The sequence below is a fragment of the Euprymna scolopes genome, chromosome 1 (assembly GCF_053919585.1).
Source record: "Euprymna scolopes isolate OS-2025 chromosome 1, ASM5391958v1, whole genome shotgun sequence".
Lineage (NCBI taxonomy): Eukaryota > Metazoa > Mollusca > Cephalopoda > Sepiida > Sepiolidae > Euprymna > Euprymna scolopes.
Window position 1 is genome coordinate 175,524,623 of NC_136482.1, and position 23,104 is coordinate 175,547,726.

At 34.7% G+C, this 23,104-nt stretch overlaps 1 protein-coding gene and 1 pseudogene across 1 annotated transcript; one reads left to right on the forward strand and one right to left on the reverse strand.

Moving 5' to 3' along the window:
• Positions 1 to 2,499: 2,499 nt before the first annotated feature.
• LOC145284068 (U2 spliceosomal RNA) lies at positions 2,500 to 2,629 on the reverse strand (annotated as a pseudogene).
• A 4,416-nt stretch (positions 2,630 to 7,045) lies between these two features.
• LOC145282333 (zinc finger BED domain-containing protein 5-like) lies at positions 7,046 to 7,864 on the forward strand. The gene has a single exon (XM_080132247.1). The coding sequence runs from the start codon at positions 7,046 to 7,048 to the stop codon at positions 7,862 to 7,864; it is 819 nt and encodes a 272-aa protein (XP_079988373.1).
• Positions 7,865 to 23,104: the final 15,240 nt, after the last annotated feature.

Below are 23,104 nucleotides of genomic sequence, written 5' to 3' on the forward strand. Positions count from 1 at the left end.
CAATTTCTCAGTTAAAGATTATTGTTCAAAGAAAAAAACCCATGTTAATGTCCATATTTATTTTTGCAAAATGTAAAATGTACACTGGAGTAGGTGGGAGGGGCATATGAGTAAATCTCTAAATATTTTTCTCAAATGTTTTCCTTGTAATTGATTGAAAGATACGAGACACAAAGATTTATATTTCTTTTAAAACAAAGCTGTTTGCAAGGTTCGCTCTTAATGTTATTTGTATTTTTTCATCATTGAAAATAGTCGACAATTTGTATGGACAATTAGAGGATGATGTAAAAAGAATAGTTTACAAAATCCTTCTTTCCCTGTTAAAATAATTTCCTAGAAAACCATTCTTAACATGGGAATTTCGAGGGGGGGGGTGAACTATTCTGAGACTTCTTTCTCAAAAAATGTTCATATTTCTTCTCCTAATTATTAAATTTAATTGGTTATTGGATTCATTTGTTTTACTGTAATAATAATAATAATAATAATAATAATAATAATACAATAAAAGTGTAGATTAAGATCTTTAGTTACCATTAGTCCACCCCAAAAAATAAGATTCTACTTTTTTTAGGTGGTTACTTTGAAAGCCCACCCAAAAAATAAGATTCAATTTTTTTTTTTAGGTGTTACTTTCTAAGTCCAGCCCAAAAAATAAGGTCCTAGATATGACCTTAAACTATATCCAGTGGTGAGGCCCCAGCTTGCGGGCTTTAGGGAGTGTGGAGCCACCCTTTAATTGCCATTGCTCCCAGGTCCACTCTGACCCAGAGTGGTAGTACCTGTTAGGGTCCCAACTATAGGTTTAATAGAAACCGACTCGAAAACAACAAATATATTCTATCAAAAAAAATTTCTTCAAAATCTTTGGATTCGGCATTAAATAACCTGAAAAGGGTTGATATGCCGTAAAACAACCAACCAAAAAAATAAGATTCTACTTTTTTTTTTTTTTTTTTTTTTTTTTTTTTTAGGTGATTTCATGTAAAATTTTGAACAAATTATCGCGACTTTTTTTTTTTTTTTTTTTTTTCGCCAATTTGCAATTATAATATTTTGTTGTGGAAGAAAAGGTTCTCATTAGAATTCTGCAACCTATGTTAATCTACCAGAAAATAAAAATGATTCTTCATTTTTCAAATGATTTTCGATTAAGTGTAAACAGCCTAAAAAAATAAATGAAAGAAAGAAAATAAAAAATCGGTTTTGCATATAAAGTTAAGGGAAAATGATCACGGACCAGACAGCAATTTAAGGATGTGGTCAATTTTGTTTGGATTAAAATCTTAATCATGTTAATGTTTCTGATCAAAAGTTAGTATAAAATATGTCATTGCGAATAGTCATACAAAACCTGCCTTTTTTCATATTATTAACCATAAGTCTGGGTGGTAATGCAAAAAATAAAGTGATTACTAGTGGTTTTATGACATAGTCGGTCAGACTTAAGATAAGTAGTAAAAAATTTGGTTAACTGCCCTAAAAGTTAGAATGGCCCGGAAAAAGGGGGTCATGTGCAACTCAACCCACTCTAAATTCTACAATAATCATTGTTTTCTTTTTCAGTGTGTTCACACATAATCGCCTAAAAAAGTAGAATCTTATTGAGAGGGTGATTTTAAATGTACAAATATATTTTTTATAATTTGATAAATTTCTAAACGTCCATAGTTTAATGTATTTTATCCCCATTTTTGATTAACACGAGATTTTATATGTGATTTTCACTTGTGGCAAAAAAATAATAAATAAATGCAACAAAACATAAGATTATTTCAAAGATGACCACTCCAGACAATACTAGACCAGGTCGGTACCAGAAAAATAAAAATAAAACTTTTAATTTAACTGTAAACTCTGAGGGGTAATGCATTGACTTTTATCACCTAGTTGCTAAAATAAATGTGAGCATTTCAAAAGGTTTCCTAAGGCAATAAAAGTAAGTGAACTCTTGATCATTTACTTTGCTTGCCATAATTTACAAATAAAATAATTAAATTGAACCCAGAAATACTGTCCCTTAGTTTTATGTTATAAATAAATATTCTTCTGATAAATCAGGGGTTCTCAACCGGGGTCCACATGGACCCTAGTGGCCCATGGAATATTTCGGGGGGGGGGGGGGGGGGGTAAGCAAAACATAACAAAATTGGGGGTCCACAACGATGTTTTGGTGGTCCATGAAGAAAACCAACTCAGAATAGTTTTTATTATCAACAAGGCCTATAGCCATTAGCCGCGTGCTCTCGTGTAATGAATGAATGCATGAATATAGGATTGACATGAAATTCTTAAAGATAAACTAAAATGACCGAAAAATGGGCTGAAATGACTTAAATAAATAAAAAATGACTTAGAATGACTTTAATGAACTTAAGGATGAATTGAATTACCTTAAGAATGATTTGAATACTTAAAAAATAACTGGAATCCTTCAAAAACAACTTGAATGATCTGAAGAATGACTTGAATGGCTTTGAGACTGACTGGTTGTAAAGTGGGTGATCATTTTACATTAAATTAATACAGAAAAGTGATTCTCCACTTTATGTTACAAACATAAGTACAGCTTGTAGTAAGAACAGATACTACACTTTAATCTTGGCCAAAAGGCCAAGAAAAGGGTATTTATTTGCTCCCTCACCGAGCAAATTAGACACAAGGCCGATTTTTAATGTGAGTAGTGAAGGGGAAATGGGGACCAACTCCCCGGGGAGTAGGGGAGCTGGATAGTGACAATTGGTATAAAGGGTTGCCCTTACATTGACCAAGGTCTTATATGTGGGGTTGCCCCCACATATGGTCTTTGCTTGCAGTATCTGCCGGAACAGATACTACACTTTGAGATATTAAATCCTTAGTTGTGGTTTGGGTTGATTCTTTGGCAGGGGCCATCCCTTGTGATGTGTGGCCGGGAGTCTTTTAGGACATTCCTTAGCCATGTGCCCTTGTTTTTGGCAGTGCCAACATTGGGGTCTCCTGCCCTCCACAATGATGCTCATCGTCCACTCGTTGAATTTCATCATCACAGGGATTTTGTAGAATTCGGCTTTGTCCAAGACAATCTTGACCTTATGGTCTCCGGTCATCACATTCTGTTGACCGCGGACTGGTATGACGGATTCCACGTCTCCGTACTGGCTTAGTATTGCCCCGACCTGCCGGGCGCCCATGAAGACCAGGACGTTCAGCATGTTGACGACGGTTCTCCTTTTGTTGAGGTACTCTGGTTGGAGTCTAATCCTCTTCCCCCAGTGGTCAGCTTTTGCAAGCCTTATCGCGTCTTCTGGGCTGGGGAGCAGCACGTCCCACATGGCGTAGCTCCTCCTGCAGATTTAACTGGCTGGAATGTTAAGCTCCAGGAGGAGTGACACCATGCTGTCCTTATCGACTCCTGTCAGGCTTCTGGTCTTTAGGTCAGATGTGGTCAGAGAGAGAACTCTTTTCTCCAACTTCTCGATTTGACCTGAGAGGGCTTGACGATGTTGTTCACCGTATAGTCCTTGTAGGTGGAGTTAAAGAGTTCTCTGTAACCCTCCGGAGTCAGTTGGTCTTGCTGTGTTTTCGGGCCCCACGCTGTTTCCGGCTCTTGTGGGGAGTTGGATGGCCCTGGACGTTGAGCTGCTGGCACTGCTTGTGGTTGGGCTTGAGGCAAAATTTTGGCCTTGTTGGGGGTCAGAGTCGGCTAGTCATCGTCGAACGTTGCTTCCTGGCTTTGTCCAGCTCCCTGGCCGCCTCTCTTCTTCTTTGTTGGAGATGATTGAGTTGCAGAGTCACCTTTGAGAGGATGCTCCATGGAAGTTTTCTCCTTGGATGTTTCATTTCCTGGAGTTGGAGCTCCTCCAGTTGGTGATGAGGCACCGCTCCTTCCAGTTCTGCTTTCCTTCTGGAGCGTTGCCTTTGGGTGAGGGTCGTTCATTTCCCCTCCGAGAATTTTGAGGGACGCTAACGTTTCTTGTATTAGCTTCCTGATTCTCGTAGTGATTCCGCTCTCCTCCTCCTCCTCCGTGGATAGGGGATCCTCTCCGGGGGGGAGTTGGTGGGTTGCTTGAGGTGACTAGCATCTGTGGAGCCGGGATTGCCACTGGCTGTAGTTTTTCAGCTGCTTTTGCTGTCTCCTCGTTCTTCCTCTTTTTCTCCTTGGGGTTGCCCTCTTGGGGAGCTGGGGTGACTTGGTTGTCATCGGCAGACGAGGATTGAGGTTCAGAGGGTGCCACTAGTTGTGGATCACTTGAGTGGTACCTCATTCCTTCATCCGCCACAGGCCTGGTAGCTTCCATCTCGACCAACGAGGATTAAGGTGGAAGGGGTGTCGCAGGATGTGTACCACCCAGATCACACCTTGTTCCCTCGTCCGCCGCTTCTTTGACTCCCCGGTCTGAGGAGTGGTCCTCGTGGGGGCTGGGTTGGTTGCCCACCTGGTGTTGGCGCTGCCAGGGTCACTGCGGGCTGTGGCCTTACCCTGGCCTTCTCCTCCTCTACATCCTTCGTGGTGGGTGCTCCCTCCGATGGAGAGTACTGAAGTGGGACAATGTGGCGCCACTGGGGTGGTATACACTTTTTTCCCGGCATCGTGCGGACAAAACTGCACCGGCCGCTGACACAGACCAAAGTGTAGCGGGGGAGAAAAGAAAATGCAGGGAAATGGGGGTGGGGTGGAGGGGAGTGGGTGAGATCAGAAGAGAGAAAGTGGATTGACCTCCCCTCACGGGGATGTCGGATTAGTCATTTCAGATCCCCCGCAAGGAGAGGAGAGCAGCGAAGGAAGACGTAGTGGGTGCTAGCAGGTTAGAGTGCTGCGTCGCAATTAAGAGAGAGAGGAGATAAACATCTCTGCCCAGAGAGGGGAGCAGAAACGAAACACCCACCCAACCCACGTCACTCTACCCACAAACAACCCCAAGGAAGCAAGAAAGTGAACCGGGTCTGCTCAATCCACTGGGAGAGCAGCAAAGGAAGACAAAGTTTTGGGCCTGGCAGGTCAGAGTGCTGCTCAGGCAATTAAGAGAGGAGAGAATAGACCATTTCAATCTCAGAGGAGAGGAGGAAACAAAGTACCCAACAAAATAAAGCTAACCCGACCAGGTCGCGTCTACCAAAGAAAGTGTTGTTGGTCCTGAGAACAGCAAACTCCCAAAAAAGGGATTGGTTTTCGGGTCCAGACTACCACACAATGGCGTCGGTCCTGGAGGAGCGAAAAGGGTCCAGACTCCCCAAAGAGTGGGTCGATCCCACTAACAAAGGTTAGTAAAGTCACAAAAGTGACCAAAATGAAAACGGACCTCTTGAAAAACATAAAAAATGAGGTAGCTGGAAGAATAGATACTACACTTTGAGATATTAGATCCTTTAAAATCAACAATGAACAAAAACCTTAGGCACATGGCCAACTCAAAAGGGGGGATTGTAGGGGTCGTTGGTCATCCTTGTCACTCCAGAACTAAACAAAATCAAAAGTTTCTCCAGCTAGTATCTTCTTTCACCATAATACTGGGGGACATCCTACTTAACTCCCAATTTTTAAAACATTTTTTATTGACGCGTAAAAACAAAAAAAAGATAAGAATGGTACAATAATTCATTTGTGTCGAGGGTGGATGAGGGAGGAAAAAAAAAGGTCAAGAAAAGCTTAAAAGGCTAAGAACAGTATCTATTAACAACAGATCTTTGATCTTAACCAAAAAGGCCAAGCACAAAGGTGTTACGGATAGACCGACCGACGGAGTGACTTATAGAGTCGTTTGCACGCGATTAAAAATTTAATTTCTACTGTAATTTTGTATAGTTTTTGTTTTCAATCATTCAAGTTATTTTAACTATAATATTCCTATTTACCAGGTTTACCTCAAACATTTACCTTGCACTGTTTCTAAAACATGTGTTTTATTTGTCGAAAATTTTATAAAAATGAATAGCAATATATATATATATAGTTAGATGATATGAACTGCAATAATTATATTACCAGCTGGGTATATATATATAATATAAACATGTATGTATTTATATATATATATATATATATATATATATATATATATATGTTTATTTTTCAGACATCACATGGCTACTCCAAGTAAAAAGAAGTACCGACAGTACTCCATTGAATATTTGTCTTATGAATTTATTCCAGCACTACATAATGAATCGAAGCCAATGTGCCTCATATGCATGGATGTACCTTCAAATGATAACATGAAACCTTCTAAGCTAAAAATCCAACTAGAAAAAAGCATACAGGAAAGAAAGATAAACCAGTAGAATACTTTAAAAAACTTTGTGATGATTTCCAAGTTCGAAAAACACTGTCTCAAGTGTTTAATAACAAAGTGAGTAAAATGAGTGATGGTTTACTGGCATGAAATATGAAATTAGCAATAGCAAAGGCAGGAAAACCCCATAATGTTGGTGAAACAGCAGTGTATATTATAATTTCGTGAGTTATGAAAAAAAATGCCAGTGAAATTACTAATTCCATCCCTTTAAGCAACTCTTCTGTATCACAACGCATTGATGAAATGGCAGAGTATGTAGAAAAACAATTGATAGCCCATTTGCAAGTGAAACAGTTTGCCCTTCAACTTGATGAATCCACTTTAAGAAATAATGAGGCTATTTTATTAGCATATGTTAGATTTAACAGTGATGAAGGGCCCAAAGAGGAAATGCGTTTTGCTAGAAGTCTTGTGACAAGACACAAAAGGTGAAACGATTTTTGCTGAAGTTGTTACTTATTTCCCGGAAAACAACATTCACTGAAAAATATAATCGCTTGTGCTACTGATGGCGCACCTTCAATAGCAGGCAAAGGTTTTATTGCACATTTAAAAAAAGCTGTCCCGCAAGTATTTTGTATTCACTGCGTGATACACCGTCAACACTTACTTGCAAATAAAATGAGTGCACGTCTGCAGGATGCCCTTACTGTCGCAATACAAGTAGTTAACCATATTAAATCAAATTCTCTCAGAGACCGCCTTTTTCATGAATTATGTAAACAAAATGAAGAGTTTGAGCAGCTTGTATTGCATACAGAAGTGAGATGGCTATCAAAAGGGAATTGTCTTCAGCGTTTCATTGCATTTGGGAGTCTATTGTTTCCTTTCTTGCTAACACACAACTTGGAGAACAGCTGTTTGCAAATAAATGTGATGTGTTTTTCTCATCAGATATATTTGAAAAACTGAATTCACTTAATAAACAGCTCCAAGGAAAAGATTCTGATCTGATATCTAGTAAAAGTGCTATTGCTGCTTTTCTGAGGAAACAACAGTTGTATATGAATAATATCAGGTGTTGTGTATTTGAACAGCTTCCTTGTTTGGCCTCTGTTAGCAGCGATTTGCAAGATGAAGATCTTGCATTATATGCTGAATATATGGAAAATATGCATGCAGATATGCAAACTCGGTTTAGTGACCTACTCATGATGGTTATACCAACTTGGGTTTCAATTCCTTTCAAAGTTAATGTTGCCGATATAGACATATCTTTGCAAGAGCCTCTCATTGAATTACAAAGTGATGAAATAATGCATGCAAAATTCAAAGATGGAAAGTACAATGTATGGAAGACAAATGATATTGCTATAAAGTACTCTTCGCTCTGGGATAAAGCACAGCTCTACATTAATGCTTTTCTAAGATCTTATCTTGTTGAATTGGGATTTAGTTGTGTTTCTCAACTATTATCAAAAGCTCGCAATAGACTTGACATTGTGAAAAGAGGAGACCTTCGACTATCATTAACATTGATGGAACCAGATATAACGAAACTCGCCGAGCAACATCAGCGACAGAGATCTCACTTAATAAAAATGCCTATCTCTTTTTTTTTGTTTAAATTACACATTCCATTTTAACTGTTTATCAAAAATTTTAACCAATATACATAAATGCTGCAGTGAATTCAATTGCCTGAAGAGCTCTGATCTCCATCGGCTTGACCATGGAAGAAACATTGTAATATTGTAATACAAGATATTGGTAAAGAATTATTATCACTAATTTAGATTATTATTACTTATTATCATTATTATCATAATTATTATAGTTGTTGTAGAATACTTTATTTGCATTAAATTAGTTTTAATTTCAAAATAAAGCTTAATTATATAATATTTCTTTGATTATTAAAACATCAAAATTTATATTAGTGAAAAATAGAAGATTGTCTTATGACCAATAGTTATGAAGGGGTCCACCAAGATAAAAAGAAGGGAAAAGGGGTCCATGAGTAAAAAAAAAAAAAAAAAGGGTTGAGAACCACTGTGATAAATAAATGTGTTTGTTTCGTTATAATTTCTAAAAAAAAAAAGAAAAGAATCGTTTTGGAATGGAAAATAAGGTTGAAATTTTCCCCGATTCCCGCAAAAGTTCCGATTTTTCCGATTCCGATTAATCCACCCAACACTAATAAATATGTAATCTACATGATTTATAATATCATATTTAAGCATATTTTATGACCGGGCAACGCCGGGCGGCCTGCTAGTATTTTCTAAATTTCAGATTCTTTGGAATATTTTAAACGGTTTTTAGGGGAGCATAAGATGGGCATAATCTCTCATTTGAAAATTCAAATATTACAGATTTACATTGAATTTGATAAAATGTCATTGGATAATAATTAAACAAGATTCCCTGAATTTCAATTACTTAAAACCCTTTAAGCTTAAATTTTAAACATATCTAAACTCGAAATCATGTCATGGATTTGGATCAATATTGGAATAAAGATTCTAGACATAGGATTTAGAAGCATTATATATGGATTTTAATCTTTGTAAAGAGACATAGAAGTGGTGCAAAATTGCTCTGTTCAGGGAATTATTTTTCACCTGTCTTGGGACGAGTATTATCCTAAATCTTCTCTATAATCTATATAATAAAGTAAAATAAATCGTATTCTTGAATCTTTGAGATTAATAACATTCTTCCTGTAAAATACATAAAATACATGTTTGATTCTGAGTAGCCAACTTGTTTTTGTTGATAATTGACGTCTGTTCGTAACAAAAGCTTCAATTCAAGTTCATTTATTTTTTACCATATAGTCGCTGCTTATCAAGCCCCAGGGGCCATTCAAGGATAAAGGTGAATGGGTACCATGATGACTGGTGATGATGGAAATCGTATAAGTTAATTCATTGTAAAGGACAGCTCATCAATAACCTGTTTATGTTGGATCTGAAAATGATCATGTTATATTTAGCTGGGAAGCAGCTCTGTGGTGTTGTGTTCCAGAGACAAGCACTTCTGAGAATAAAGCTTTGCTCATGGAATTTTTGTTTAGTTTTAGGTACAGATAGAGAGTAAGGGAAATTGTTAATAGTTGTTGTAGATAGTCGAGTGTTTCCCATACGCATGCCTTACAGGGGAGAACCACAGAATAAAACTTAGTCGAGCACCTGCCATGAAAATGATAGGGCAGATATGCTTGCAACATCTCTTCTATGAAAAAGAAGTAGCAGCGAAGAAAAAAGGACATTTCTCACTAGATTTTGAAGCCGCTTTTGTACAATTTCAATGCAGGAAAGGCTGATCTAAGCAGCTCCTTCCCAGATGTGGCAACTGTACTCGATTTTAAGATTCTTTCAAAATAGAATTTCAGTTTCATTGTAGCATGATCGTTTGCTGAGGAGAGTTATTTGGTTTGTCGTTGGGATGTTTCTGGAAGTGTTGTTACGTTCTGTTACAGCAACCAGCTCCCCGGGGAAATAAATGATAGGCACATAGATGATACAAATGTTCGTTACATCAAGAGTTCATTTAACGTTGGCTGAATTTTATAAACTTTTGTCAATCTGAGCCAAGCTAATTTGGCACTGACATTTTGAGATAGAAACAGCACTAACTTGATTGTATTTGTCTTGCAACGAGTTCAAGTCTGGTACAAGGGTACCCTTGTATCTACAAAATGTGAGGAGCTCAAGAGCTCCCTCGAAAAGAACCCTTATACATTGTGTCACATTACAACAACAATAACATTTTAACAAATAATTTAGAAATTAGTAAAGCAAAACAAACAATTCTCAATTTACTTGTGGTTTCTAGATTGACTGGTTTAATAAGAAATTAAGCCCATCCACAAGAACAGATAGGCTACTTGACATGATTCTGTTATGTAATGGATGGCTGGGACCATCCGATACATAACTGAAAAGAAAAACTTCTTTAAAAAAAAAAGATAAAAGATTTGAAAGGTGGGCATCGAATAATCGATTGTCCACCAGTCGAAACGAAAAAATAATTACGTCGTAAACAGAGAAATCGGACGACGATTTTTTTTTGTTTACAAAACAAGGAAACGGGACATTCCTTGTAAGAATGGAATATATATGAAGTTACTATGAGAGATGGATTCACGTGTATAAATAAAGTCAATAGTCGATCAGCTGAAGAGAAATGGGTCACGATGTCTCTAGGTCAGATGCGGCAAAAGATTGTCAAAACGTAACCAGGAGACGCATGCTCCATTATCGATAGCAGTGTGATCGACAGGTAGCGTGGCATGGAAAAAAACAAGCAAAAAAAAAACACATGCTAATATAAGAGGTGATTTTTGGAGTTCAGCAGAGAAGCAGAAGAAGACGAGGTAGAGAAGGAGGGAGGTAGAGAAGAGAGAGACACCGATAGGAGACGTGCGTTGTCGAGAGCATAACGTTTTCACCCCCCTCTCCCTCACTGAAACGACAGTAAGCCACACCGTTAAATTTTGAACTATTAAAAATCTCGATGTACAAGAACGAGAAAAATAATTTCAAAACAAAATATATTTTTATATAAAAAGCCAGCGTGTCTTACGTCTTGATTGGTATGCTGAGTTACGTCTGATCTTTGTGTGCATGTTAATTCTCTTTCAGTCGGAATCATTATTATGACAAGCGAATGACAGCTGAAGAACATCGAGAGAGAAAAATGCACAGTCAAGGGGGAAATAACTGCCGTCTTGGCCGTTACCATAACAACCAGAAAACTAAACAAAATAGACGATCAATAAAAGACAGCTACTTGGTTTTGTTGCAGCGGGGAACTTACTAACTACAACCGTTCCCAACCTAGGGGTCCTGGCGCTATATAACAATTCAAAGTTTAACTAAAAACATGAAGTTTTATAAATTTATTTGATTATTATTACAATATCGTTGGTCATTAAATTATTCATTAAATCATATTGTTATGAATCTATAAGTAATTTTTTAATGGTAATATTGTGTTAAATTTCTATAAAATTATATGTGTATGTAAATAGCTTCGGAAACTTTCAGTACAAGAGATTTGGTAAGAATTTTAAAGTCAGTAATAACTTTCTATTTGACAACTTAAATGTTCTCAAATTCTTTTCGAACTTTGAAGGATTACAAAGTAATTCATTCTTTGTTTAGCAGCTATTAAAAGATTAAAATGGCTGACTTGTTTACAAACCTGCCACAATGCATCGTAGTGAATTGAATTTGGAATTAAATTCTTGTTAAATAGGATTTTTTTAAGGTTCATTCAAGTATTTATGCTATTTTATTTTTGATAACAAATAATCGATTAATAATAAAAAATATCTTTTAATGTGCAAGTCATGTACAAACAAGAAACATTCGTGTACACACACATATACACACACATATACACACACATATATATATTAGAAAGAGTCTATATGGATCAACTAACAGTTTGATGGCAACACGTCTTACATTTCTAAAAGTCAGAGGTTACATCCACCGAAATGTTTTGAAAACGACAGTCAAGATGAGAACACTAGTCCGAAGACCTCAAATAATAGGATTAACACATCTTGTCAGGACTCTAAAGTTCGTTAATCCATGTACACTCTTTTTAATGTTTACATAATTTTATTTATAAAAGCGCTAGTCTTGTACTTTTGAAAACATTAGTTTAGGAGTTCAATATATTTGAACTTAAATAATTAATGTATATACATATATAGGTAATTAATATAGAGATTAATTTTTATATATTAAAACTGGTAATTAGAGTTATTTTGAGTGTGAATTAAATTATAAACAGTAAATGTCAATAATAATAATAATAATAATAATATACACACACAAGGAGCATTTAAAAAATGATGCCTCATTTTTTTTTTTTTTTTAATTCTGCTCAAATGAATCAGAGGGGATTGCAAATTACACTGTTATGATGGTTGAACTTATGCATTCATAACCTGAAAGTTGCATCTCTTTGTTGCAGATATTGATGGCGTGAGACTAAGAAAACAATCCCTGTCATGGGCATGCGTCAGAAGCAGAGATGCATCATTGAATTGCTGGCAAAAGTGTATTGAGAATGGTGGCTAATGACTATGTAGAAAAATAAACTCTAGAACACAAAAAGTTGCTTGTTTTAATAGTACCACTCCCGTCTCCATAGTTCTATAACATTGAGGAAAATAATATATATATTATATATATTAGGGATGTACCGATTATCACATGGGCTGATTAATCAGCCTTTGATAATCGGATAATTAATAGGTTTTCTAATGCAAATCGTTATCATAAATGATACGAATATTAATTATATTGTGAACAAAGGCAAGTTAATTCACTCTTGCTTGCCAGTAAAAATTTATTGAAGCAATATGCATCGTCTACACCATATTATCCAACAACAGGCATGACATGTTAACATGTAGATTTTTAACAAGTGCACTGAATTTGAGGCAAATAGATGTAAGCATGTGGAAAATTTTCCTCCTTTCTCTTCCTACCAAATTAATATTATTTTTTAGTTTAAATCATTGTCAAGGATTATTATTTCTTCATCTTTTGGTTTTCATGCTGAGGAATTGTACAGTAAATTGCGACGATGTGTGAACAGAAAATAAAGCATTCTTCATCAGTCATACTATCGTTCTTCATTTTAGGACCCTGTTACCATTACACATATATATATGTATTTTTTTTTCTGGTTTAGATAATGTATATTTTATTGAGATATATTGCTAATTAGATATCAGATATAAGTAATTTAACTACGTAAAAAATTAACTAAATATTGACAACAATCTTCTACCATTATGGCAACCAGTTTCTGCTGAAAATATTTTGATGTCAATCCCAAGAATATGAAAACAGCTGCTTGAAAATTATGTCAAACCATCATATCAAGGAGTGGCAAATCAGCAAAAACTTTTACAATGACTAATATGTTAAACCATCTTAGAAATGTTCATTCACAAGAAGCAAAAGTTGCAAATAAGAAAAGGGAGCACAATGAATATTCAGAGACAGACATTCCAGGAACAAGTGGCAGCTACTACGAACCTCCAGTGAAACACCAAACTACTAAAGAATTAATATTGGGCAAAAAGAAAATTTCGGATAATAATGATCTCAGGTCACAAGAGATCCCTTATCTGATGATTGTTGTTTATATTCAACCATATTCTGTAACATCTGACATTGGATTTAATAGGCTTATTGTAAAATTTTGTTCAAATACAGCATTCCATTAAAAAAGTACTTGACTGTAAAATAATTTGATATATTTACAAAAGTAAAAGAAAAGCTCAATTGTCTCTTGATGAAATTAACAGCATTTTATGAACTAGACATTTGGACAGCTACAACAGATAATGCTCTCTTTCTAAATTTGACAGGCCATTGGTTTTCAAATGGCTTAGAGCTGTGCTTAGAGTTGTTCCATTCTCAGGTGCACACACGGGTGCAAGAATAAGTGAAGAAATGCGCAATGTTCTGGATGATTATCAAATCTTCAATAAAGTTTTTAGCTTTGTGAGATTCAGGAACAAATATGGTTGCTGGTGTCACTCAGGCTGTGAGAACAACCATTACATCATTTAACAGAAATACAGTTTCTCACTTTAATCACTTTCTATTAGCAATCAGCAGATTAACTGAAATACAGGATCAGTTAAATTTGGAAAAACAAACTCCTTCCAGATGTGACCACATGTTGGAATTCAACATATTTTATGCTGAAAATAAATTACGAACAACGAAAAGCTCTTGTAATGCTGTTGATAAGATTACTACCTTAACAACTTACCAATGGGGACTTGTTTGAAAAAATATCCAGTTCCCGAGTCTATTTGAAGAAATCACCAAAGAAGAAAGTCACAGAACATCAACAATATCAATGATATCTACAAATTTAGCTATGAGGTTATTTCTGTCAAAAGATGTCCAATCTAATTCTAGTATTTCTGACTTTAGTGGAATCTTTACCATTGTTGAACAAATCAGGTTATCAATGGAAACAAGGTTTTTATCCAATCTAAATGATAAAAATTTGTGTATGTCTACTTTCCTAGATCCATGATCCAAATATCAATTTTAAAAGATTGGCATAGAAAACATATTTAGAATTAGATTCTACATCTACTTTTCACTGATGATCAGCAGTATACACTACCTTGCTGAGGGTGAAGAAGCACAAAAGATGTGTAAATTATAACATGGCAACTTTGAAACCAACCGACGAAAAACCAGTAAAAATGTCACAAAAGATGCTTTCATCAATCCTAGTATAAGACGACAACAGGAAGTAAAAGTACAATTATTTCTAATTCAATTTTGGCTTTCATTTTTTTTAGGTGTGAAAAGTGAACATTGCATCATTTATGATAGCAAAATTGCATTGATGGACAATTTTTAAAGTATCATTAAATAAAATTGAATTAAATGACAGTAAATATGAACATTCGATATAATTCAATAAATAATGGTTATTATGCCTATTTTTTAAATCTGGAATATTGCAGTGCCCAAGAATTTTATGCCATGTCTGTAAATCATGGCAGGCGGTTTTTGATGGAACTATGCTATTTAAATAATATAGTCTTCCATTTTCTTTAATGTCGAATACAGTTCCATTCGGGTACATCAGCTTTGATTTATTGGGGTAAAGTTTATATTTGCACCTTGTTTAATGGCGGCTTCTACAGAAAATATATTTTGTTTAAATTTCGGAATTAGAAGAGTGTTTTCTAGAATACAGAAATAAAGTTCACCTTTATTGTTCCTTAGCAAGATTTTAGCATCGCCTCTTCAAAAACAATATCATTTACTCGACTGCCATCAGCGAGTTCTACAAAATGATTCTGAGGCTTAAAGTTGGGATCAAAATTGATAAAATCAGATTCCTTCGTAATCACATGCCGTTGCACCACAATCAACAAGAAAATTGTTATTATTTGTTGAAGCATCAAACCTACATGAAAATAAAAATGTATGTTTACTAACGGAACTCTCCACATTTTTAATGGAGTCTCCTGATAGTCTTGTACCTACATTGGAAACTCTTGTGATTAGGTTGCCCACAATTATAGCAAATAATTTTTGTACTTTTCTTAGGAGAAAAATTGTTTTTGGCAAAGTTACAGTTTTTATTCCAGGCATGGGTATAATTTAATTTTAGTGTTTTTATGTGTGCATTTTTAAATTTCATGATATTTGTAGATTCGTTTTTTTTCTGTGATCATTTTTTCAGTTTCCTCGTAACTTCTGAGTGCCACCTTGAATTGACTAAATGTCATGAGTTTTTCTTTCTGGGTTATCACAGTGGTAAATGGCTTGAAATCACTCGGTAATCCTTTGAGGACCATGGAGATTAAGAAACTGTCGCTAATAACTTCAGAGATTTTTAAAGAATTTGTGGTGGTTTTGTCTCTTATAATATAATCTGTAATTGTTTTGGCTTCCATTCGTTTTAGAAAGGCCAGTTCAGTATATAAAGAGATAACTTTGCGTTTTCCTTTGAATAAATAATGTTCTCTTAATATGTTCAATACTTTTCAGTCATTGTCCAGGGCTTCTCTCATTACCAGTCTTTGGCCATCTAAGCGCTGTAGTTGCATTCTTTTCAATTAAGTTGGGGTTGTTTCTGTTTTCAGGTTGTGCCTGAAATACTTTGTGTAGCTTTTGGATTTGTAGATATCCTAAAAATTTCATTTGCCACAATTCGAATTTTGATTCTGATCTATTGAAATAAATCTCATGCTGGGCCCATAACCTCTTGAGCTGGAAGCCATGTTTAGTTTCAGAACAGTTTTCGATGGTTAGTTGTTCTATACAAATCGTGGTGGTGACTGGTTCTCAAACAGTTCTTTTTTTCAGGTTCCTGACTTTATAAGTCCAACATAAACAAACTCCTGACAAACCGCCCCCTTAAGTAAGACACTATCAAATCTCCAACACTAATGATTACTACAGTACTATCTCATTGATTACTGTACACGCAATAACCCTTTTCCCTGAGTGGCCTTGGGGCCTTGATAAATGGTGACCCCCATATAAAAAAAAAAAAAAGGTGACTGGTTCTCAGTAGACAGTTCTTTTGTTCAGGTTTCTGACTTTATCATTTTTGTAGCCACAGATCAAAAGATTCTTCCCGTGTTGACACGAAGAAAACACATACGAGGTTGCTAAAGAAAAGGTTTAATTTTTATGGAGCAATTCTGGTTTCTGATTGGTTGATAGCAGAACGTGAATTAATTTGATTCATCAGTTCCTAGCAGCATCGTTTATAAATAGAATCTTCCAACTATGAGAGATCATACCCCCATTATTAATCAAAAATATTGCAACAGTTATTCACTTAAAGAATTACCATTTGTACTTTGTAGTTGGTTTGTAATTTCTTTTTTATATAATTGTTTAATTATATTTATTTCAGAATTGGAAATTGTACTTTATATTATGTAATTTTAGTTAATAAAGATAATAAAAAAACCATAATAGTGGCCAGACACTTAATTAAATGTTAAGGTAAATTGGTAGTTACTATGTTAACGTGTCAAAGCTATCTGATGAGTCACTTGGCAGTGATGAAATGATTTAAATTTAATAAGAAAGAGAAAAGTAATTACTTGGCCAATTACCGATTAATTAGCAAAGTAACCGATTAGGCAGATTACCTGCAGATTAATCGGTACACCCCTAAAATATAAGAGGCTTTACTTTTGAAATGACCCACGTATGTAATATATATAGTAATAAGTAAATAGTGAAAAAAAATGCATATACAGTAATGATATGTAGTAATAAAAAGTGATATATAATAAGTAATATTATTGTACATCTAGAAACACAATAGATGTAAGACTCCTAAAATTCATACTAGAATTGTCTGTGGTGTAGTGGATATAATAATACTTGGTAAAATTCGGTTGTAAACTTACACTCTTTTGGAAATTGAAGGTTCAATTCTCAGTGCGGGTGACATTCAAAATACAAATTACTTAGGACTTCTACCCAGTTATGACTGATGGAATAAGAGCATGCTACCCCTGTGGATTAAATAAAGGGTTCTGTTTAAAATTCTGTGCAGATTTCCGAGTTCAAAATAAAATGAAGTTTTGAGGTTACACGGATCGAAATATTGTGAAAATAACACCCAAGATGAGAACAGTAGTTCAAAGAACCCAAATAATATGAATATATGTCAAGTATCATGGTTTCTTTGCACTTCTAAACCAAAGAAAAATAATCATTTTTCACATGTGACTTTCTTCTAAGAAAAAAATGAAAAGGATTTTTTTTAAATATTCATGGGGAAAAAATTCACATATTCAAAGTTTCATTAATACTATCAATTTAAACCAGGGGTCTCTAGAGTTTTCGAATGCAGCTGCATATTGCTGACATTTAAAAGCTACACAGGCCAAAATAAAAAATAAAATGAATATATGACATGGACGTTTTTTTTAGTTTTGCTCATTAGCTTTGCTTTTTAGTGAAAATTCTCCAAAACCTTATTCTTTTTAATCATTTTCTGAACAAAAAGAAAAACTACATTATTTTCATCCTTTCTATTTAAAAAATATATATTTTTTTTTAATTTTTCCTGAATATTTTTGTTTTCCATAAGAGCTCAGTGGACTAGATTAAATAATTTTTGTGGGCTGGATCTGGCTTATGGGCCGTAATTTGGAGATCCTCGATTTAAAAATCACCAGATTTTTATTTTAAAAAAAAACAAAAAAAAAAACGATTAATACTCAAGAGAGAAAAAATAAATTTCCACATTATCAGTTTTATTTGAGTCAATTATTTTCTTAAAACATTCTTTTAAATAACATGAGTTTTTGAATTTAACAGCAGAACTATTTGACAAAATCCTTACACTGTTACAAAAAGATTGAGAAAAATAATCAATTTCCAACAATGTAAATAAATCTTTTGCAAAATATAAGGAGGACGAATTGGAGAGGTCAGGGAGTTGAGTTTTTGACAACCGAGAGAGAGCATGGACGTTGAGAATTAGTGTTGCAAATTGCGATTTAAGTTAAGAGGAGTTTGTATAAATTGCAAGGTTGGTGAGAAGGACTTCTACCAATTTTTTCATTTTTTTTTTTTTATTTACAGCTCTAAAAATCAGCAGTACACACCAATCTTCTGTTTGGAGGTCAAATTCAGATTGAAGCCAAAACTGAAGTGGTTCCATCTGAAGATGCTAAATGGTGGATCTGGTGTCAAAGATGTTTGTTGCTTAACACTTGAGTGAATGATTCTTCTTGGAAAACTTATAAAAAAGTGACCAAACATAACTACTTAACTTTCAATAATAAACTATTGCTCACCCTCCCTCCAACTTTTTTTTTTTTTTTTTAACAAGAGAGTCATCACTTATCAAGGCTAGAAGGCCACTCGAGGATAAGGATTAATGAATGTAAGGTGGCACTTTAGTAATTGTTAATGGTGTAGATTGGATAGAATTTGGATTATTTAAGGGCTCAGCTCAACAAGAACTTGTTTACATTAGACTTGAAGGCTGCCATATTGTAATCGGCTGGGAAGCAGGCCAATAGAACAGTGTTAAACATATGGGCAGTTCTAGGAAAGAAGCTTTGTTCGTGGAATCTGCGTTTAGATTTATAGATAGAGTGGGGAAAATTGTTGATAGTGAATGTAGGTAGTCGAGTGCTTTTGTGAAAGTTTGACAAGGGAGGACCATAGACTGGAGCTCAGGCGAGCACTTGCTATGAAAATAATGATAGAGCAGAGACAGGCTCACAATGTCGCTTTTGTGAGAAAGAGGTTGCAGGGAAGAGAAAAGTTTTGAAGCCAGTTTTGAACTATCAAAGCAAGATAGGGCGCACCAAGCAGCTCCTGCCTAAATGTGGCAGCAGTATACCATTTTAAGATGTATTTGGCAATTATACAGATAGAGATAGTCCATCAGCAGTGAGATACTTGCTGGAGCAATATAATGATCCAACCATTTTTCTAATGATCGTCTTCATGCTTTAATATTTTTATTTGAATTATTATTTAATTCATTATTAACTTTGATGATCCTAAACTACATTGCATGAGGGATGGTGTGTATGGGGAGGGGGGCAGCTTTCCAGCCACATCATGTACTAACTGAAAGGAGGTAACTGATTTCAAAATCAAGGAGTTAGCCCCCTTATGCTGACTCATTTCTCAAGAAGTCTATAAAAGTGTGTGCCTATGTATGTGTTTCCAGAGAGAGGAATGGGCTAGAAAAAGAAGAAAATGGGTGATGGGGTAAAGGAAAAAGAGACATACAGAAGTTTCAATAGAAATATGTTACAGTTTTACTCCAGGAAATGCCAGGTAGCCCTGCTAGTTTCATTTAAAGGGAGATTAAGAAAAGAAATAATCCAAAGAGAGAAAAAGAAATGAGCGAAAAAATACAAAACATTTACACAAAAAAGTACTTGTGCAAAATATGAACTGACGTGATGGAATCATAAGATTATTTAGCAACCCATACTTAACGCGTTTTTTTTTTTTTTTTTTTTTTTAACTATTCTGTACTTTCACTTAATAATTTAATACACACGGGATACCATAAAAATTTAATTTGAAAATCCTATTTTAGAATTAGCATGGTGCATATTCTGCATAAGTACCAAAAAGAAAAGAGAAAAAGAAATAGAAGACTGTCACATGAACATTTAATTAGTTACTCTTTTGGTATATGTTTGTCAAATATTAGCTAGGTTGTCTAGAGGACATATTAGCTAGTATACATTAGTGATTGTGCAGGAAGTACCATAGATGACATGTCAGCAGATGAATGTGGAAATCAGCATTATGAGTGGAAGTTTCTGATACGAGGAGGCATATATGATGTCAGCTGAACAACAGAGTTGTAGGTAAAGTCTTTCATTCAGTCTTAAAGAAGCAGCTGAGCTAAAACCACATGTTAGTAATATATTAGCAAAATTGTAATAAGCAATGCACTTAATATAACTGACTCTCTCTCTCTCTCTCTCTCTACTCTTTCTTCTCTCTTCTGCCAGGAGACGATCCTAATGACAGCTAATGTGATAAATTATGATTAAACAATTAACTATGCAACATTATCTAAAACTTCCTCTCATACTTATTACATGACTATGGCTATGACAACAGCATATTCTTTTCCTTGTTTTGATTCTCAGGTATATATCCATTGATATCTTATGTTTTTATGTAGAATGATGTGGTTATCGGTTGATTAACTGTGCCTGTGTCGGATATATACTCGAGTCAAAACAATGAAAAGAATATGCTGTTGTCATATGCACCCACACACACACATTTCAATAGCATCCCCCCCCTCCTAACTTTTCCTTTTGTTATTTTGTTCCATGTTTTAATAGTTTTATTCAGATTATTATTCAATTCATTGTAAGCTTTTGATGATCCTAAACTGGCACAGATTTTGTCAAGGATGGGGAGGGGGGAGGCTTTCCAGCCACATTATGTACTAACTGAAAGGAGGTAACTGATATTTTAAATCAAAAAATTAACTCCTTTATACCAATTCATTGAAGAACGCTATAAAAGTGCGTGTCTATGTGTGTAATGTCCAGAGAGAGAAATGGGCTGGGTGGAGAACAAAAAAGGAGAATGAGGAAAGGGAAGTGAACAAACCAACTGATGAAAATATAAAAACTGTTTTTGCTGTTGATCCTATGCTAACTTCTAACATGTTAGAATTACAGCATTTTTTCTTAGACTTATGCATGTCATATGGCAATATCAATAGACAGGACCATAACAATATAAGAACTTTACTACTCAGACTTAACCAAACAATGATCTTCAGTTAAACACAAAGTACCCAAGACTGGATCAAGCAACTGTTCTTTTTAACATACGTGTGATATGTGATATGTCCACATCAGCCACCAGCAAGGGGTGATAATACAATTTTGGTGACTAATGCAGTACTGTAACTTCTGGTGCCATTATCAGCTTCTACGACAGGATGAAGCATTAAAAAAAATGTTAAAATAAAAATATTTGCAGTTTCATGATGTTTATTTTTGGCGATCAATGACATATTATAATAATAATAAAAATAATAAAATAAATAAAAAAAAATAAAAATAATAAAATAAAAAAAATAAAAATAATAATGAAAAAATAATAATTGACATTCAATATCATAAATGGGAGAAAAGTATTCCTTATGTTGTATAGCTGACCACGTATGGAACAAAAAAAGTCATAAAATAATACACTTAAATATATTTTAATTCATGCAAAATTTTGTATTTATTACAGAACCAATTCTGTATTAAATATATATATTAGAAAAGTTTATTTGGGGTACAAAATTTATATATGACGGAGAAAAGAGTCTAAAAGAACTCTTTTCCATATATACATATGCAGTACAGATTTTTAAAAAAGTTTAAAAAATAAAAACATTTTTGAAATCCAAACATTTAGCACTCCAGCTGCATTCCCTACCGTTTGAGCTATCAATAGATAGATAAGAATTTAAAATTAAAACACTTCAATCTATGAATAAATTTGAACATGCGCAAAAGTAATAGAAATATGTCAGCAAGTTGAAATGAACATTTTGCATTTCTGCCCGCCATTATTCACCCATCCAAACAAAGATTTTACTTATTATAAACTATGCTTGGTGTATGATTACTACTGTGACAAGTACAGTAGAACCCTGGGATACAGTGGCCCTAGGATAAGTTTCTTTTTTTTTTTTTCAGATTATGTTTTTCCAACCACTGGTTACGGTATTTATCTCTGCCTTACGATGTTACTTATAATCTTATTTGATACTGTATTTTGTACTGTATTTTGTTACTAATTTTTAATGCCATATCCCAGGGTTTTACTGTAGTTTAAAAGTTTATTGGTTAAATATTTTCACATACATACACACACATCTTTATTTATATAGATTTCTAATGGAAATTTTGTCTATCTGAAATTGAACCTATAATATTACTTCTATATATTGTACTATCTTTTAATACTCAATTTAGTTTACTATTTCAGACTCGTACACTATCATTCAATGTTTAATTCAGGGTTTGTTCTGTTTTCATCATACCATGCTTCTAGGAATTACCCCCCCCCCCCATTTTATTGTTTTTTTTGGGGGGAGGGGGGGTATTTTTTCTATTGTCATGAAACTCACCTCTCAGACATTATCTCCTTTTCTTGGGTGGAGTCATAATATTCTCCCAGGTATTACCTTTTTATAAGGAAGGTGTGTGTGTGTGGGGGAGGGGGGGGGGGTAATGATAACAGAGGTCACATATTTTTTGCTTGTATATATAATAGAACTTTAAACAACATGCTGTGAAACGTGTATTTTATTAAATAAATTACCATGTCTTGTAATTGTTTTTATTTTAATATATAATTGTAACAATAAAGAGAAATACAAGCTGGTTGCGATCAACAAAGGATATCCAACATACAAACATGGCAGAACTGGATGCTGTGCTAAAAGTATTAAACCGTGTGCTTAAATGAAATGCCTATGTGTTACAAATAAAAACAGACCCCCTGTGTGTGTGTACCACTGGATGACCAATGCCATCACGGGAAAATCTTGGTCGTGCTTGAAGGCCAAAAGAGAGATGTTTATAAGGCAGAGACTGGACACAATAATCTCACTTGTAAAACTAGTAAGATCTAACCAGAACTGAGCAGACATACTGATACAAGTCAAGTTCTACAGCGGTGACTCAATGATGCAACGAGAGAGAGATTGAACCCACACAGTCAGCTGTGCTCTTGCCACAGAAAATGTGAATCCAACACAGCTGAACAAAGTTCCTCAGCATACTAGGAATTCTGAAGTCAGGCAAACATTTTGTGCACAGACTTGACTCATTC